Consider the following 13,342-nt stretch of genomic DNA (forward strand, 5'->3'; position numbering starts at 1 on the left):
CAGGGCGATTCTTCGGAACGCCAAGTCATCATGACGCCGCTGCAACTGAAATGGACAAGCGACGCCCATTTTCAAGCCAGCGAGGAGCCTGGAAACATCTTCAGGAAACTCGTGTTCGAAAAAAGAAGCCAGACCGACATCGACAACTTGTCTCGCCCACGAGACTACAAAAAGGCCACGACAGCTCTTCAGCGTCAGAGGGCATGGCGGCACTCCTCCGGGAGCAATGGCTAACCCTATCATGCTCTACGTGCAGTTTTTGATCACCTTGGCTGGACTGACGGGGTCGCCGACGCATCAGGGCGATTCTTCGGAACGCCAAGTCATCATGTCGCCGCTGCAACTGAACTGGACAACCGACGCCCATTTTCAAGCCAGCGAGGAGCCTGGAAACATCTTCAGGAAACTCGTGTTCGCCAAAGAAGGCAGACCGACATCGACAACTTGTCTCGCCCACGAGACTACAAAAAGGCCACGACAGCTCTTCAGCGTCAGAGGGCATGGCGGCACTCCTCCGGGAGCAATGGCTAACCCTATCATGCTCTACGTGCAGGTGAGCAGAAGTCACTCCTTGCATTGTAAGCGTACTAGCAACGTTTGTCTTTTCTCGCCGCCATGCCCTCGGACGTGTGTACTGCTGTTCCTTGAGTGTATTGCTGTAATTCGTGACCTGTTATCATGCGGGGATATCGAATCCAACCCGGGTCCGGATGATGATTGTATACCTACGATGGGGGAAATGGTTAAGAGGGAGCGCTCCTCCAAGCCCCATAGAGAATACACGCGATTTTCTGCCATTTTACGAAAATTCTCATTTAATAACCGTTACACCGATTTTTTCAAACTTTTTTGCTATAAAAAGATTGATTCTTCGTCCAACTATCCCACCGAGCATATTTTTAATAAAAAAATTTATTATATTTTATATTAAATCGTGAAATCGGTCGGAATTGGCTGTTTTGACATGTTTACGTTAGAACGCGTTTTTAAAAACCTGTGAATTTTTAACTACAAATGTGTCTGGTGGGATATCTGCGGAATTTAACACGGAATTCAATTATATTAAAATTATAGCTGTACGTACGTCCGTTCTTTAACTACATCGAAAAAACTCAACCAAGGTGTTGTGGCTTGTTTTCCTCGTTTGGACGGTCAAGACTAGTTCGACGAGCGCCGCGTGAGGGCGCCACCATTTCGCCACGCACGCTGCTCTGATTTTGTATTACTCCGCGCGCATGCGCTCTTCAGTAACGCGCTTGTGGTGGTCCAGAGACGGCAAGACCCGTCCAGGCAGAGTGGTTTTGTTTCTCGGGGTGGGATGTGAGGCGGATAGCTGTGCGTGTTTTCATAACTAGAAAGGCCGTCCTCGCAGCTATGGGTCCAAAGAGGTATAAATATGGCAAGCGAAAGGTCTCGAAGTCGCAAATAGAGTTTGCACGTAAGCGACCCTCTGCTGAAACTACGGATGGTGAGGTTTCAGGTGAGGTTGAGTCATTGTGTCGTCGCGCTGCGAGAACGAATTGACTCGGGGTGTTGAAGATGCCGCTTGGGAAGCCATGCAACAGGCCGGAGTGGAAGAAGCGAGGCGCGCGAAGGAATCTGGCGAGATCGATGCCGAAGGCTATCCGCTTGTTACCGTCGTTGCAGACTGTGCGTGATCAAAGCGATCGTACAGGCACAAGAACGACGCTCCTTCTGGTACGGTAAGTACTACATTTCTTCCTCTAAAAGGGGCGCGAATTTTGATCGTAGATATAATATACATTTCTTTAGAGTGCGTTCGAAAGAAATCCGAAGCATGTTTTTCTCGCCACGAAAATACATTAGTCTCTGTCGGGGTCCATATCACAAGAGCGAATGACATTTTAGCGAACGGCGACATTTGAGCGAATGGTCGTTTTAGCGAATAACGGGGGCGCGCGTTAACCCATCCGTCGCGCTGCGCTTTACGCCGCTTCGCGGCGGCAGTCTGCGGCAACTCATTACAAAAATATGAACTCATTTGGCCCACCCGAAAACGCCGCTTCGCGGCGTCCGACTATTCGCTAAAGTGTCGTTCGATGAAACGTGGGCGTTCGCTAAAACGTCATTCGATCAAGTGAGTGCCTCCCGTCTCTGTCGCTAGGCTACATTTGGGCGGACGCTGAGCATTTGGCAATGCGTAGTTTATTTTTATGGTGAGATGACCGTGGTTAGAATCCCTCTCTGTTGTATGTGTATTTCTGTGAATGCAAGATTTGTTTCGGCAACTGGGGTGACGATTTCTCACGAAGCACTGGAAACAGTTATGCTTTTTGTGTGCTTGTTTTAGTGACCGCTGTTTTATGTACTATACATTCCGAATATACGCGGTGCCATGCAGTCAGTTCGTCAGACGACGTTTTAGACAGCTCGTATCTTCGAAGCTGCACTTTTTCAAGGATAAATCGTTCCATCGGAAATAGCCGGCGTTCGTTTCATCGATACACCTTGTGACGTTTCGTCTAGTTTTTCTATTATGTGCGTGCTCGCGCTTGCGAACGTAATTGCGCGTCCGTGTCTGCTTGCGTGTGCGCCTGCATGAGCGAGGATGCTTATGTGCGTGCCCCCCGTGCACATGCGTGTTTTCATGTTTACGCGTGAGTATATATACCCGCGTATCTGTGTGCGTGTTATACGTGCATCTGCGTGCGTGTTTGCACGCGTGGGCGTTTGCCTGCTTATAAGTGCGCGTGCCTGTGCGAGTGCGCGAGTGCGCGCGTGCACGTGCGTGTGTAATTCGTGCGTACGTGTGCGCGGGTGTGCTTGTGCGTGTGTACGTGAATTTGCATCCGTGCCTGCGCGTGCATCCGCGTATCTGTGTTCGCGCATGCGTATGAGTGCCTAATTCGTGCGTGTTTGAGTGGGCGCATGCATACTTGGGCGTACGTGTGCCCAAGTACGCACGTTGTCGGACTTGCGGGAAAGGTTCGAGAAGCTCGAACCTGGTCGAACTCGAACGTCGGCTGGTTCGCGACACCTTTAGTACTCACGTTGCGGACGGTTGGTGATTGGCCGCTGATAACTTCACCGTAACTTTTTGCTTTATGTTTAGCGCCATTTTTTATATTTCTATTTGTGCGATTGTAATCTTTTGCGATTAAACTCTCTGTACCCTTTCCTTGTGACCTATGAAACGATCTCGAACGCCTCGAACAACAGCGACGCTTGCGTTCGTTCTCGGGGCTAGTAGGCAAGGAGGTTACAAGTATTTATACGACGTCAGACTGCCTTTTGATGCCGAGTCACAACACAGAAGTATGGCCACCGAAGGCAAAAGCAGTTATCCCATTGGCGAGTTTGCTTTGTCTTTCAATTTTCACAACTCTCCCGAATCAGTTTTGCTTTATCGTTTGGTGGTCATGTTTGTGGGCGATGACTCAGCACGTGACTAGACCCTATAACCGTTCATGGTGTTTTTCTCTGTTTTTATTTTTTAGATTGAACGATTCTGCTGCAGTGTGGAACGAACTACACGAAAGTGCTCAACCTTCTACGAAGTCTTCCGAGGAGCAGAACGTGTGGGGATCAGGACTATTGGAAGATATGTTCTCAAGTCATGAAAAACTGCCCGGTCGCCAATCATTACAAATTGTCTATGAAATACTATAAGAAACAATCAGTGTCGTGAAAAATTGTATAAAAATACTTTGTTGTGCAGTGCTGGTGGCTAGTTGTGATGAAGTAACGAAGGTATATGCCGGTAGTTTGTCATATATGTATTCGATTATGTATTTATTTTTAAAGTACCTAATATACAGTGTTGTTTTTACTTAACTGGAACGTGTTTTTCTTTTAAAAGAGGGGGAGGCATTTACCTTAGTGCCGTATTCACTGTGCCTTTAGGGGGCTCGGCGAACACTACATGGGAGATCATTGTAGCGATAAGCTGGGTGGGTAAATAACTAAAATCTGCTAATCAAGTTTCCCACGAGCGGGTTTATAGCTCGTATTGCAATTATATATTTAAAGTCATTAGACGGTAAATAAATTTGGACGTATTGCTAAAACCCAGAGGGATTTTAAGTATCTAGGTTTTCAGTTTTTTTATGGCCAAAACATAATTGGCTCGTTTGGCCACGGGAATCGCAGTACCGCTATTTCTGCATAGTTGAATAAAGCAATCACTCGCTAACACATCGTACAAAATAAATAGCGTGTTAATTGCAAACACAATGTTTATAGTGAGAAATAATATTCCGGAGCGCCTCTCGCGGCACAGATCATTTGATAGTGTTTTATCAATGCCATTTATGTAATACAGTATCGCGAGAAATATATTGTGTAATTAAAAAAAATATTTATTATATATTGACAGTGCTACTGGCGAACTCTCCACGCCAGTCCACTTGTAAAGACGGATTTTGAAGTAATGTCTTGTGATTGTCTTTGTCGCCTCGTGTCCCATGTGTTTGTAGTTGACAAGTGTTTATTTGAATCCACGGTCAGTGCATTCAACCGTACGTTCAGTGCAGTTTCGCTTATGTTGCTCGAATTATTAAATTTGCATTTGTTTTAATTTTCTTCCCTTTAGTTGTGTCTGTGCGCCGCTGTTTTTACTCACATGAACACATATACAGGGTGATCCTCGAATCAGCCGGGACCCCTTCAACCGTCGCCGCGGACCACAGTTTGAGAACCGCTGAACTAAGATGTGCTAAATATCTCGAGTTAATTCCGTGATTCGTCATGTTGCAACTGCTGTTTTAGAGACAATTAATATGGGCGGCTTTATCTTGGTAGTGTACTTTGAAACGAGTTTAAATTTATCCTACTCGGAATTCGTTTTATCGTTTGGAAGAGCAAGGCTGATGGATTTTTACGACTCGTTAGAGCATGAATGAACTGGCTTAGAAATAATTACTGAACAGTGAGAGCGTCTCGTGAATTGGACTATTGGGGAGCGGATCGAAATATAGGGGCCGCTTTGTCTAGATTGTTGTCCACACAGTTGGGTGTTTATTTTGAGAGCATACACGTTGGTTATGCTCTGCAAGAGCCAGATGGGCTCTGCAAGAGCCAGACGAAGATTAAATATTGCGACGGCGAGGACGCAAGCCCCGCGTCGCCGTACGTGACGACGGACGACGTTCTTTCCCACGAACAACGGCAGTGCATCTTCAAACCGAGAGTACTGCGCGTGGTTGCCCGACCGATCCTCGCTTCAAACAACGTGCCCATTCGCGGAGCGAGTTTCTTGGCCGTTGCACGCACCTTACGATGGACCGGAACTGGAGCTACAAGTCGTAGCAGCCAATCCAGCGCATATGAACGTGCCACGCGCCTCGTGCTTCGTTGTGTCTGTCCTAAAGCTGACGTGACGCTCACGCGGCATTGGATTGGCTCCGATAGCTCGTAGGGTCCTCTGCGGTCCATCGTAAGGAGAAACGGAACATACCACGAACCCGGGGCAAAGGAGGGTCGACGAAGAGAAGTAACGAAGGGGGAAATAAATAAAAACAAAAACACGCAGAGAAAGAATGAGAGAGAGAGTGAGGAGACCCGGCCGCGCGCGTGGAAGACCTGCAGTTGTCTGCGCCCGCGTTTACCGGGCAGGTTTTTGCGGGTTGATTTTGCGGGGAGCAGGCGTTTTTTCTTTTTCTTTTTTGTCTCGCCACCGTTAATAGGGTGCCTTCGTACACATTCGCTTGTGCGGAGTGGCGACATCTCGGCGATTTCACTGCCCGACCTTTTTTTTTTATTTATTTATTTTTTTTTTTGTTTATGCAGAGTATACGTGCTTTGGCATCTCTCGGTGCGAGCCCGCAATTTTGGCTATAGACGAGCGCGCGAAGACCGCCCTGTTTACAAACACGGTTTTTGCTTTGCCCACACCGGGTGTGGGCACTGCGGAATCGCAGCGTCTCGTTTTTGAAGAGATGCCGCCTCTGCGTGGTGCGCCGTACTCAAGGCAGCGCCACCGCAGAGGGACGGCGTCGGAGCCGCGTGTCGGTGTATATACTTCGTTTCACGTCATGTGCGAGCGAAGTCAAAGCTAGAAGCGCGAGCCCAAGGCTCCGAGCGTGCCGGCTTCGCACGTGCGTACGTGCACCACAGGCGCTGTTACAAGCAGCATGCTCGCGCTTGTAGCGTTGGCTTCGCTCGCCCATAAGGTGAAACGAACTAGCCTTTTGATACCATATTCCCTCCAGAAGTTGATTTATAAACCGGGTGTTCTTTTTTTTTCTTTTTTTTTCTTTCTTTCATTAAACTTTCATGTTGTATGATAAAGCCTCAAAGGCAATACAATGTCTCTGTCAGTTACTTCAAAATATCTGTATTCCTTGGCAGAGTCCTGCCTTTTCCGTGCGGATACTTCGAAAGTCTGACTGATTATTGAATTCCTGTTGCCCACGAGGATAACAAAGGAATATGTGCAGAGAAAGACGCTTCTTTTGACGCTTACAAAAACAAAAAAGAAAAACAAAGAAAAACGGTTGCAAAACTTGTCCTCGGATCCCTGGAAAAGGTCAAGACCGCTCAAGATTTTACAACTGACAGCCGTCGAATTCGGAGTTGTTCGGATAAATCCGAATTCGCGATAGTTTCACCGGCGAGTGTTTCACGGAGTTTATAGCATTTGTCCGAAAGTTAAAGTCCCTATCTACAACCTAGGTTAGGGCCCACCAGGTCCAATCACAGACCAGTTATAGGCACGTGTGCATTAGCGTGCTTTTCTTATACGCGCGTCGAAGTAATGCATTACGTGACTGGCTCCCGATTGAACCTAACGGGCCGTGGCGTCGGCTGACGACCATCGCAGGACGAGACGAAATCATAGTGCTAAATTCTTCTCGTTGATAAGACTGAAGGATGTGAATGAAATGTACTGTACTTTTTGCTTGGTGGATGTTTTAATGATTTCGCGTACATAGAGCTGACTATCATGTCATGATTCGTGTGGCACCGAAATCCGGCTGGTGGATTGCTGAAATCATCACCTCATCAACCCTCCCGGAACCCGCTAGGAACCCACTTGCCAGTATTCGTTAGACCCACTGTGTCCGACCAAATCCGATCAACTGCCTCGCGCTTCGACACCAAGGCGGTTTTCGTTTGCAGCGTCTAGGCGATCTGAACCGATTATTTTATCTATACTTCAAATGGTGCAGGTGTCAACGATTTGCAGTGTTGTTCAAGATACTCGACAAAAGTATTTAAGACAAGATACTAAATACCCAAGTGAGAAAGTATTTAGAGTAGTATTCAAGTTACTTTTGCGCCAAACTATTTTGAGTAAAGTGCAAATACTTTGAAAAATAATTGAATTACTTTCGAAGATACTTTATAAGCGCGCGACGAGCTGAAGTTATTACAACTAAATAAAAAAATGGGGGCATCTTGATTATATTAACTTAGCTGAAATGCATATCGTTCGATGACCTCCTAGTGTACACCTCATTTGTCCCCCTAGACACGTGCAAAGGAGAAAGAAAGAACATTTAGTCTTAGTACTTCCCCTTTGGGGACAAACTTCTTCGTACGCCGGAAAAGGTATTTGAGATACTGAGTAGAAGATACTAAGCAATGTAGTCAAGATAGAGTGCTAATTACTCTCAATCGAATGTATCTTCAAGATACCAAAATACCGACAAAAGTATCTTAATTACAGTATCTTGAGTAGAGTATTTGAGATACGTAGAAGCCTTGCTATTTGCTTGTTTCAAGCGAACCTCCTGCCGTCATATTGCTGGCGACACAGGAGAAAAAGGGTTTACCCGCCCTCTTGTTCAACATACCATAAAATACGCAGTATAATTACGAAATATTTACATATATCTTTACTGACATGCGTATGTACATATACAGAAAGCTGGTGCACAACTGCTGAGGAAACGCACTGGTCGACACTTTTCAATATTTTAAAGATAAAGGTAAAACAAATAAACAGTGGGCGACACCGGTCCAAAATGTATACCTCGGTAAAAAAAGTTCCCGTGTGTCTGTGTTTCCCCAAAGCAATTCGAGAGCCAGTTCTGTAAGCTACGGAGGATGCTCGGCGAATGGCGAAGCCATTGATGTGTCCAGACCGAAAAATAGTCGCCGAGGGGACACTCAGAGGCATGACACGGCTGTTGTCTGTCCGTCATAAAGACATCGTTTTTAGAGCGAAACAATAATTCGGATTCGCCATTCGCCGAGCTTCCCCCGCCGATTACAGAGATTGATCGTCTACTCTAGGAAAAGTAGACGCGCAGGAAGTTGTGCGAGGAAAGAAAAAAGGTAGCGAGTGGCGAATATTTGTGATTGCGTGTGCCGGAAAAATATAAAAAGAACCTGAACAATACTTAAAAATTAAAAATCTCGACCAGCCAGCAGACTTCACTGAGGCGCATTTTCATTTTCGGAAATTTCGACAAACTCCAGTCGTGTGGCTTTAGCCCCATAACTTTTGCAACTGTGAATCCGTGGGCGTCAATCAACGCCAGGCCGCTTCGTCATCCATAGCCCAAAAGCGACGTTCACGGCGCCCACCAGGATACCAGCCAAGGTCGCTGTACCGGGGCCACCCGATACGTGATACTTGTCCGCCGCCAGCAGGCCTTTTTTCGTATTTTTTCTCTCGGTCGAGGCAGGGCCGGCATTTGGAGTGGGCGACCTATGCAGTTGCACCGGGCGCCATTCATAGAGGGGCGCCGAAAGGGCCGCCAGGTCATGCAGGGCTCAAACCTCGAGGGGATAAAATCAAAAACAAAAAACGACCGCATCGCCGTTTGGCATTTCGGCCGCAAAACCAACGACTAAGTTCTTGTTATAATTGGCGTCCATCAACCCGCAGCCACCTGCGAATGTTGTTTTACTATAGAGAACCTCTCCCCCGTGAGAATCAAAGCGCCATTGAATGAGTCATGAACGACTGGGCAAGCGGTCACCTCCGCACAGCTCTCAAATTACGAGCGGAGCAAAACCTGACTGGCAAAAAGCGATGGAGCCAGCATGCCGCTCTCTTAGCGCAACTTACTAAACGGTGGCGCCAAACCCATCGGCGAGCAAATCAGTGTGTCGGAGCGAGTCACGGGACAAAATAGTATTGGAACGGAGTTTTGCTCTTAGTTATCACGTGCTTCGCTCAGAGTCTCTGATTGGCTCGCAGAAAACGTAGGCTTCACCCTTTGCCAAGTTATTCTGAGCCGAAGAATGACTTCGCTCAGTAGGTCTGACCGGGGGTAAAATGAACCCGATTCCTCCCGACATTCGAGCTGCGCTTTGGGCAACGCTCGCTGTGGAGTCTCTAGCAGTAAGCTGAACGAACCAATGCCCCCTCAGCATCCGGTGAGTCTCTGTGCCCAGAGGCTTCAACCTAACTGAAAATAATATGTGTAAAGAACTTTGGATCCGCAGCTCTTTCTTTTTTTGTGTGTAAGCGACCAGCGACGACTACGGACTTCCAATGCCGATCAGTGTTGCCAACTCAAAATTCAGAAACTCGCCACAAAAATCCCGAAAACCGCGAAAAACATAAATTTATAATGTTGCGCAAGAATGGCCGCATCACAGCAGGCAAACCTGGTGTCCGACATGAAGCTCTAACTCTTGCAGTTCAGTTTCTCGTTTACATTGTTGTATGGTACGACATTCTTTTTACAAGTTAATGTTGTAAGCGAGAACATGCAATGCAAAACGAAGGACATCGTAGCAACCACCCAGCTGATGAAAGCATGCAGCGATTGCATCGACAATTATCGCGATGTCGGGTACGAAACTGCAACTGGCAACTGCGAACGGTCTTCCCGAGAGCATGGGTATTGACAGTGCGACGAAACCGGCCCCTCGACTGCGGCGGAAAAAGCGCCAGTTCTGTTATGAGTGCCAGGACGAGGTTGATGATGTCGAGACAAAATTCAAGCGAGAGTTCTTCTACGAGATGATTCACACCGTGAGATGTCGATTGAAGAACGCTTCACGCGGATGGAGCAGCACGTGAGCTTCTGGGGGTTCCCTTACGGCCTCACCCGACTTCCCGACAAAGCGGAACGTCTTAAACTTTGCCAATACCTTGACCATGCACTCAGAGTCTGAGACACCTAGAAAGTGCAGACATCGACGGTACAGATCTCTGCGAGGAGCTGATCTAACTATGCAGCCTGCTGCCCACTGGATGCAGTGCTCGCCAGGACGTTTTCCAGTTCATTCCGGACAACCATCTATGTGACAAATTCCCTCATACGTGGGTGTCATTGAGGATCCTCCTCCCTTTGCCAATGTCAATGGCCACCGCTGAGAGGAGTTTCTAAAATTAAAGCTTATTAAGACATACCTAAGATCAACCATGGCAGATGACAGGATATCGTCATTGGCAATTTTGTCCATTGAAAACAAGATAGCGTCTAGGCTGGATATGTCGCAAGACGTAGCCCAATTTGCGTTGTTGAAGGCTCGGAAGGTTGCCTTCTACGGCATTTGACATGGTTAACTTGTGCTTCTGTTTTCTCTGTCCCTTAGACGTTAGCTTGCTATGGGAGACCCACAGCTGAAGTTTGGTTAATCTAAGAAATAAATGATTCTTGAACTTTGAACACGGTGCCGACAAAGCTCACAATGCTCGCGGACGTCGTTCGTTTTTAGGACGCGGTTTTCGACTGACAACGACAAAATCGCGACCATTCGCGCTGGGTCACTGTGGCATGTTTGCTTACAACATGATGTTTGGTGCGAGAATAGTATACGTGTGTGTAAGGGGGGGGGGGGGGGGGGCGCCACGCCTGCAGTTTGCCCAGGGCGCTTGCTGCTCTAAGGCCGGCCCTGGGTCGAGAAATTTGTGCTGAAAACGAAGAGACACGTAGTGGATGTATTTGGACAGAGCAGGCCTATTCAACTCAGAGTACCGCAAGATTGAACGGCTTATTATGATCATGGTTAATGCTGTTTCATTAGAGGGGCCATGCAACGATTTTGCTACTTTCACCGAATACTGTTCTGAATGAATACTTGAAGTTCATTATGGGCGGAAAGCGTGTGGCAACCCTCCACAGACCTTGCGTATTCGTGCTCGTCGTGCTCTAATAAGTGATCGGTGGGCCATTGTCCGTAGGATCCTGTGCACCACGTGACCACGCTGGAAAAAACGCACCTCTGGTGGTCACATGACCACGTGACCATGTCCCGTGGGGGTCATGTGAACATGGTCAGTTGGATCCCGCCCACCACGTGACCAAACTGTGAATAGCGCGCCTATGGTGGTCGCATGATCACGTGACCTTGTTGCGTGGGGTCACGTAATTACGCAGCGACGATTAAACTTGTAGCTCATGGCGTTGCGCATGAGATACTTGCGTGACACTTGTGTCAGTATGGTTGTGCAAAGTGCCCGAAATTCGAACTTAAAACTGCTGCAACGGAACTTTAAACCGCGTGCAAGCAAATTAGTCACGGCTTCCGGTTTTAGCGCACGCGCCAGCCTTTGTCCCTACAATAGGCGAAATAAAAGGCAGTACATTGGGGGATAAGCGAGTGAGGAGAGGACACTTTCATGGTAGCCGGCAGGTAGACCGGCATAACATACTTGTTTGTTGCTGTGTTAAAAAAACATCTGTATTAAGTCTAATAAAGGAAAAATAGAAAGGGAGAACGATGTGTGACTACCCCTATTCCGGGTCCCATTAAATTTCTATCGAGGTGCGCGCTGTCCGAGGCAGAACGAAAGTTCTTGTGTTCGTGGCTTTTATTTTCAGCGCTGTAATAATAGTAATACGAATGTTGAGGACCCAAATAAGTCACTAAGATTATCAAAATATTTTTCCTGCTTCTCCTGGCTCGTGCAAATGTACTTTACCATTTGCGAAAATCAATGCCGCTATGCTCTAGAATGTAATGCGTCAAAAAGTAGGAGTAATTTCGTTAGACTGAACAAAATTACGCGTAAACTCCTCTCAATAGTGTTATGGTAGGTCATATGATAGAGTTAGTATGCCATGTGATAGTTGTCCTCTTCTAATTAGCTTCTTAGAACATCCAAGGACCTTGCGTTTGCAAGAGACGTGCGATTTTATGGGAAAGGGCAACTCAGAAAGATACAAACTTACGTCCACATTCAAGACGACCAAGATCCGCTCCTTTGTGCACTCTATTGCACGTGGCAGTGCCTTGTTGAATAACCGTACTTCGGGCTCAACTGCCTTCTTTCGGAGTTGCGGTATGAGCTTGTAACAGAACACAAAATGTACTCTTTGCCTGAGCCATAGGAGCAGGTCCCGAAAAGCAAAGTCCAGATGCTAGCTGTGCTTTGCAAAAACGCGCACACTTATTGAATCATCGGAAAATATGTGATAGCATTTCTCGGTAGAAAGAACACGAAAATATAAAATTTAGCCAAAAGATGTAGATACGTCATGTTTTTCTTTGGGATCTAGTATAAAACTAAAATAACAAGACCTTGAGATAGTTGCATGATTTTCGTGTTGCACAACAAACTTTGATGTTTGCTTCAAACGACTATTGAAGGTGTCAAAAAGAAAAAAAAAAAAAAGACGGGTTTATTACGGTTATCGAACGCGGTTTTATCCAGGTTCGTTTCAACGAAAGGGGTGAGGTATATCGAAGCACGGTTTAGCGAAAATGGATACATTTTATCGAGGCCTCCGTTTGAGAAATGCTGTTTGTAGGCGGCGGCAAGCTAGGCTTCCAAACAGACCGCGCTTCGTGCGGGCACCCCTCGCTGTCGCTCGGGAAAAGTTTAATATAAGTTCGAGCGTGGATCGCCAAAGGTTGGTTAGCATGCGGGCGGTCGCCATTTTCTCTAAACGGCGATCCGATCTGCTGTTGTCGCGAAAACGGTGTTCGGTAAAACGAGCTTCCCTAAACCCCACTTCTCCGAAAATCAGCACATTTTTCTCCATAGCTTACAACCATGCTGGGGTGTTGTAAGCTCTTCTTCTTTGACCGAGGCTGACCCCCTGTCGCCATTTTGCAGATTGTTTCCGCCTACGTAGACTACCGCAAAATCGAACTTTTTGAGAGGCAACCCGTCAATGTTCTCCTTGAGAGCCTGCACCGTCGCTCCCGAGAAGCTAAAGCTGCATGCACACTTGTATGCACTCATCTAAAAAGCGCGGCAAAGCCATTTCACTGGGCTGCTCCCGAAGATTGCGCCTTTCATCTTCGTCCGGACCTCAGTGAAATCTTCTAAATCTCACTTCTTTGTATACCAAGGTCGAACGCTAGAGCACGTTTTTTGAAAGCAATACACCACAAGCGCACACAAGGAACTGAATAAAGACCCAGGATCGGCTGAGTGAGAAACGGCTAGTCGGTTACAAGTCAAGAAGGTAGGAGAAGCTCCTCCCACAAGTGTGATGCGCCCGTTTCAAATCTCTCCGCAGTCGAA

The 13,342-nt window shown here is 47.1% G+C and overlaps 1 protein-coding gene across 1 annotated transcript in view; it reads left to right on the top strand.

Annotated features, from left to right (window-relative positions):
- Positions 1–226: 226 nt before the first annotated feature.
- LOC115320474 overlaps positions 227–13,342 on the top strand; it is a 34,597-nt gene continuing 21,481 nt past the window's right edge. Inside the window, exon 1 of the mRNA XM_040221078.3 lies at positions 227–425. Coding sequence (XP_040077012.3) covers positions 227–425 — 199 coding nt within the window. The remainder of the gene's footprint in view (positions 426–13,342) is intronic.

This window comes from Ixodes scapularis, unplaced genomic scaffold, assembly GCF_016920785.2.
Source record: "Ixodes scapularis isolate PalLabHiFi unplaced genomic scaffold, ASM1692078v2 PGA_scaffold2__306_contigs__length_199485367, whole genome shotgun sequence".
Taxonomy (NCBI): Eukaryota; Metazoa; Arthropoda; class Arachnida; order Ixodida; family Ixodidae; genus Ixodes; species Ixodes scapularis.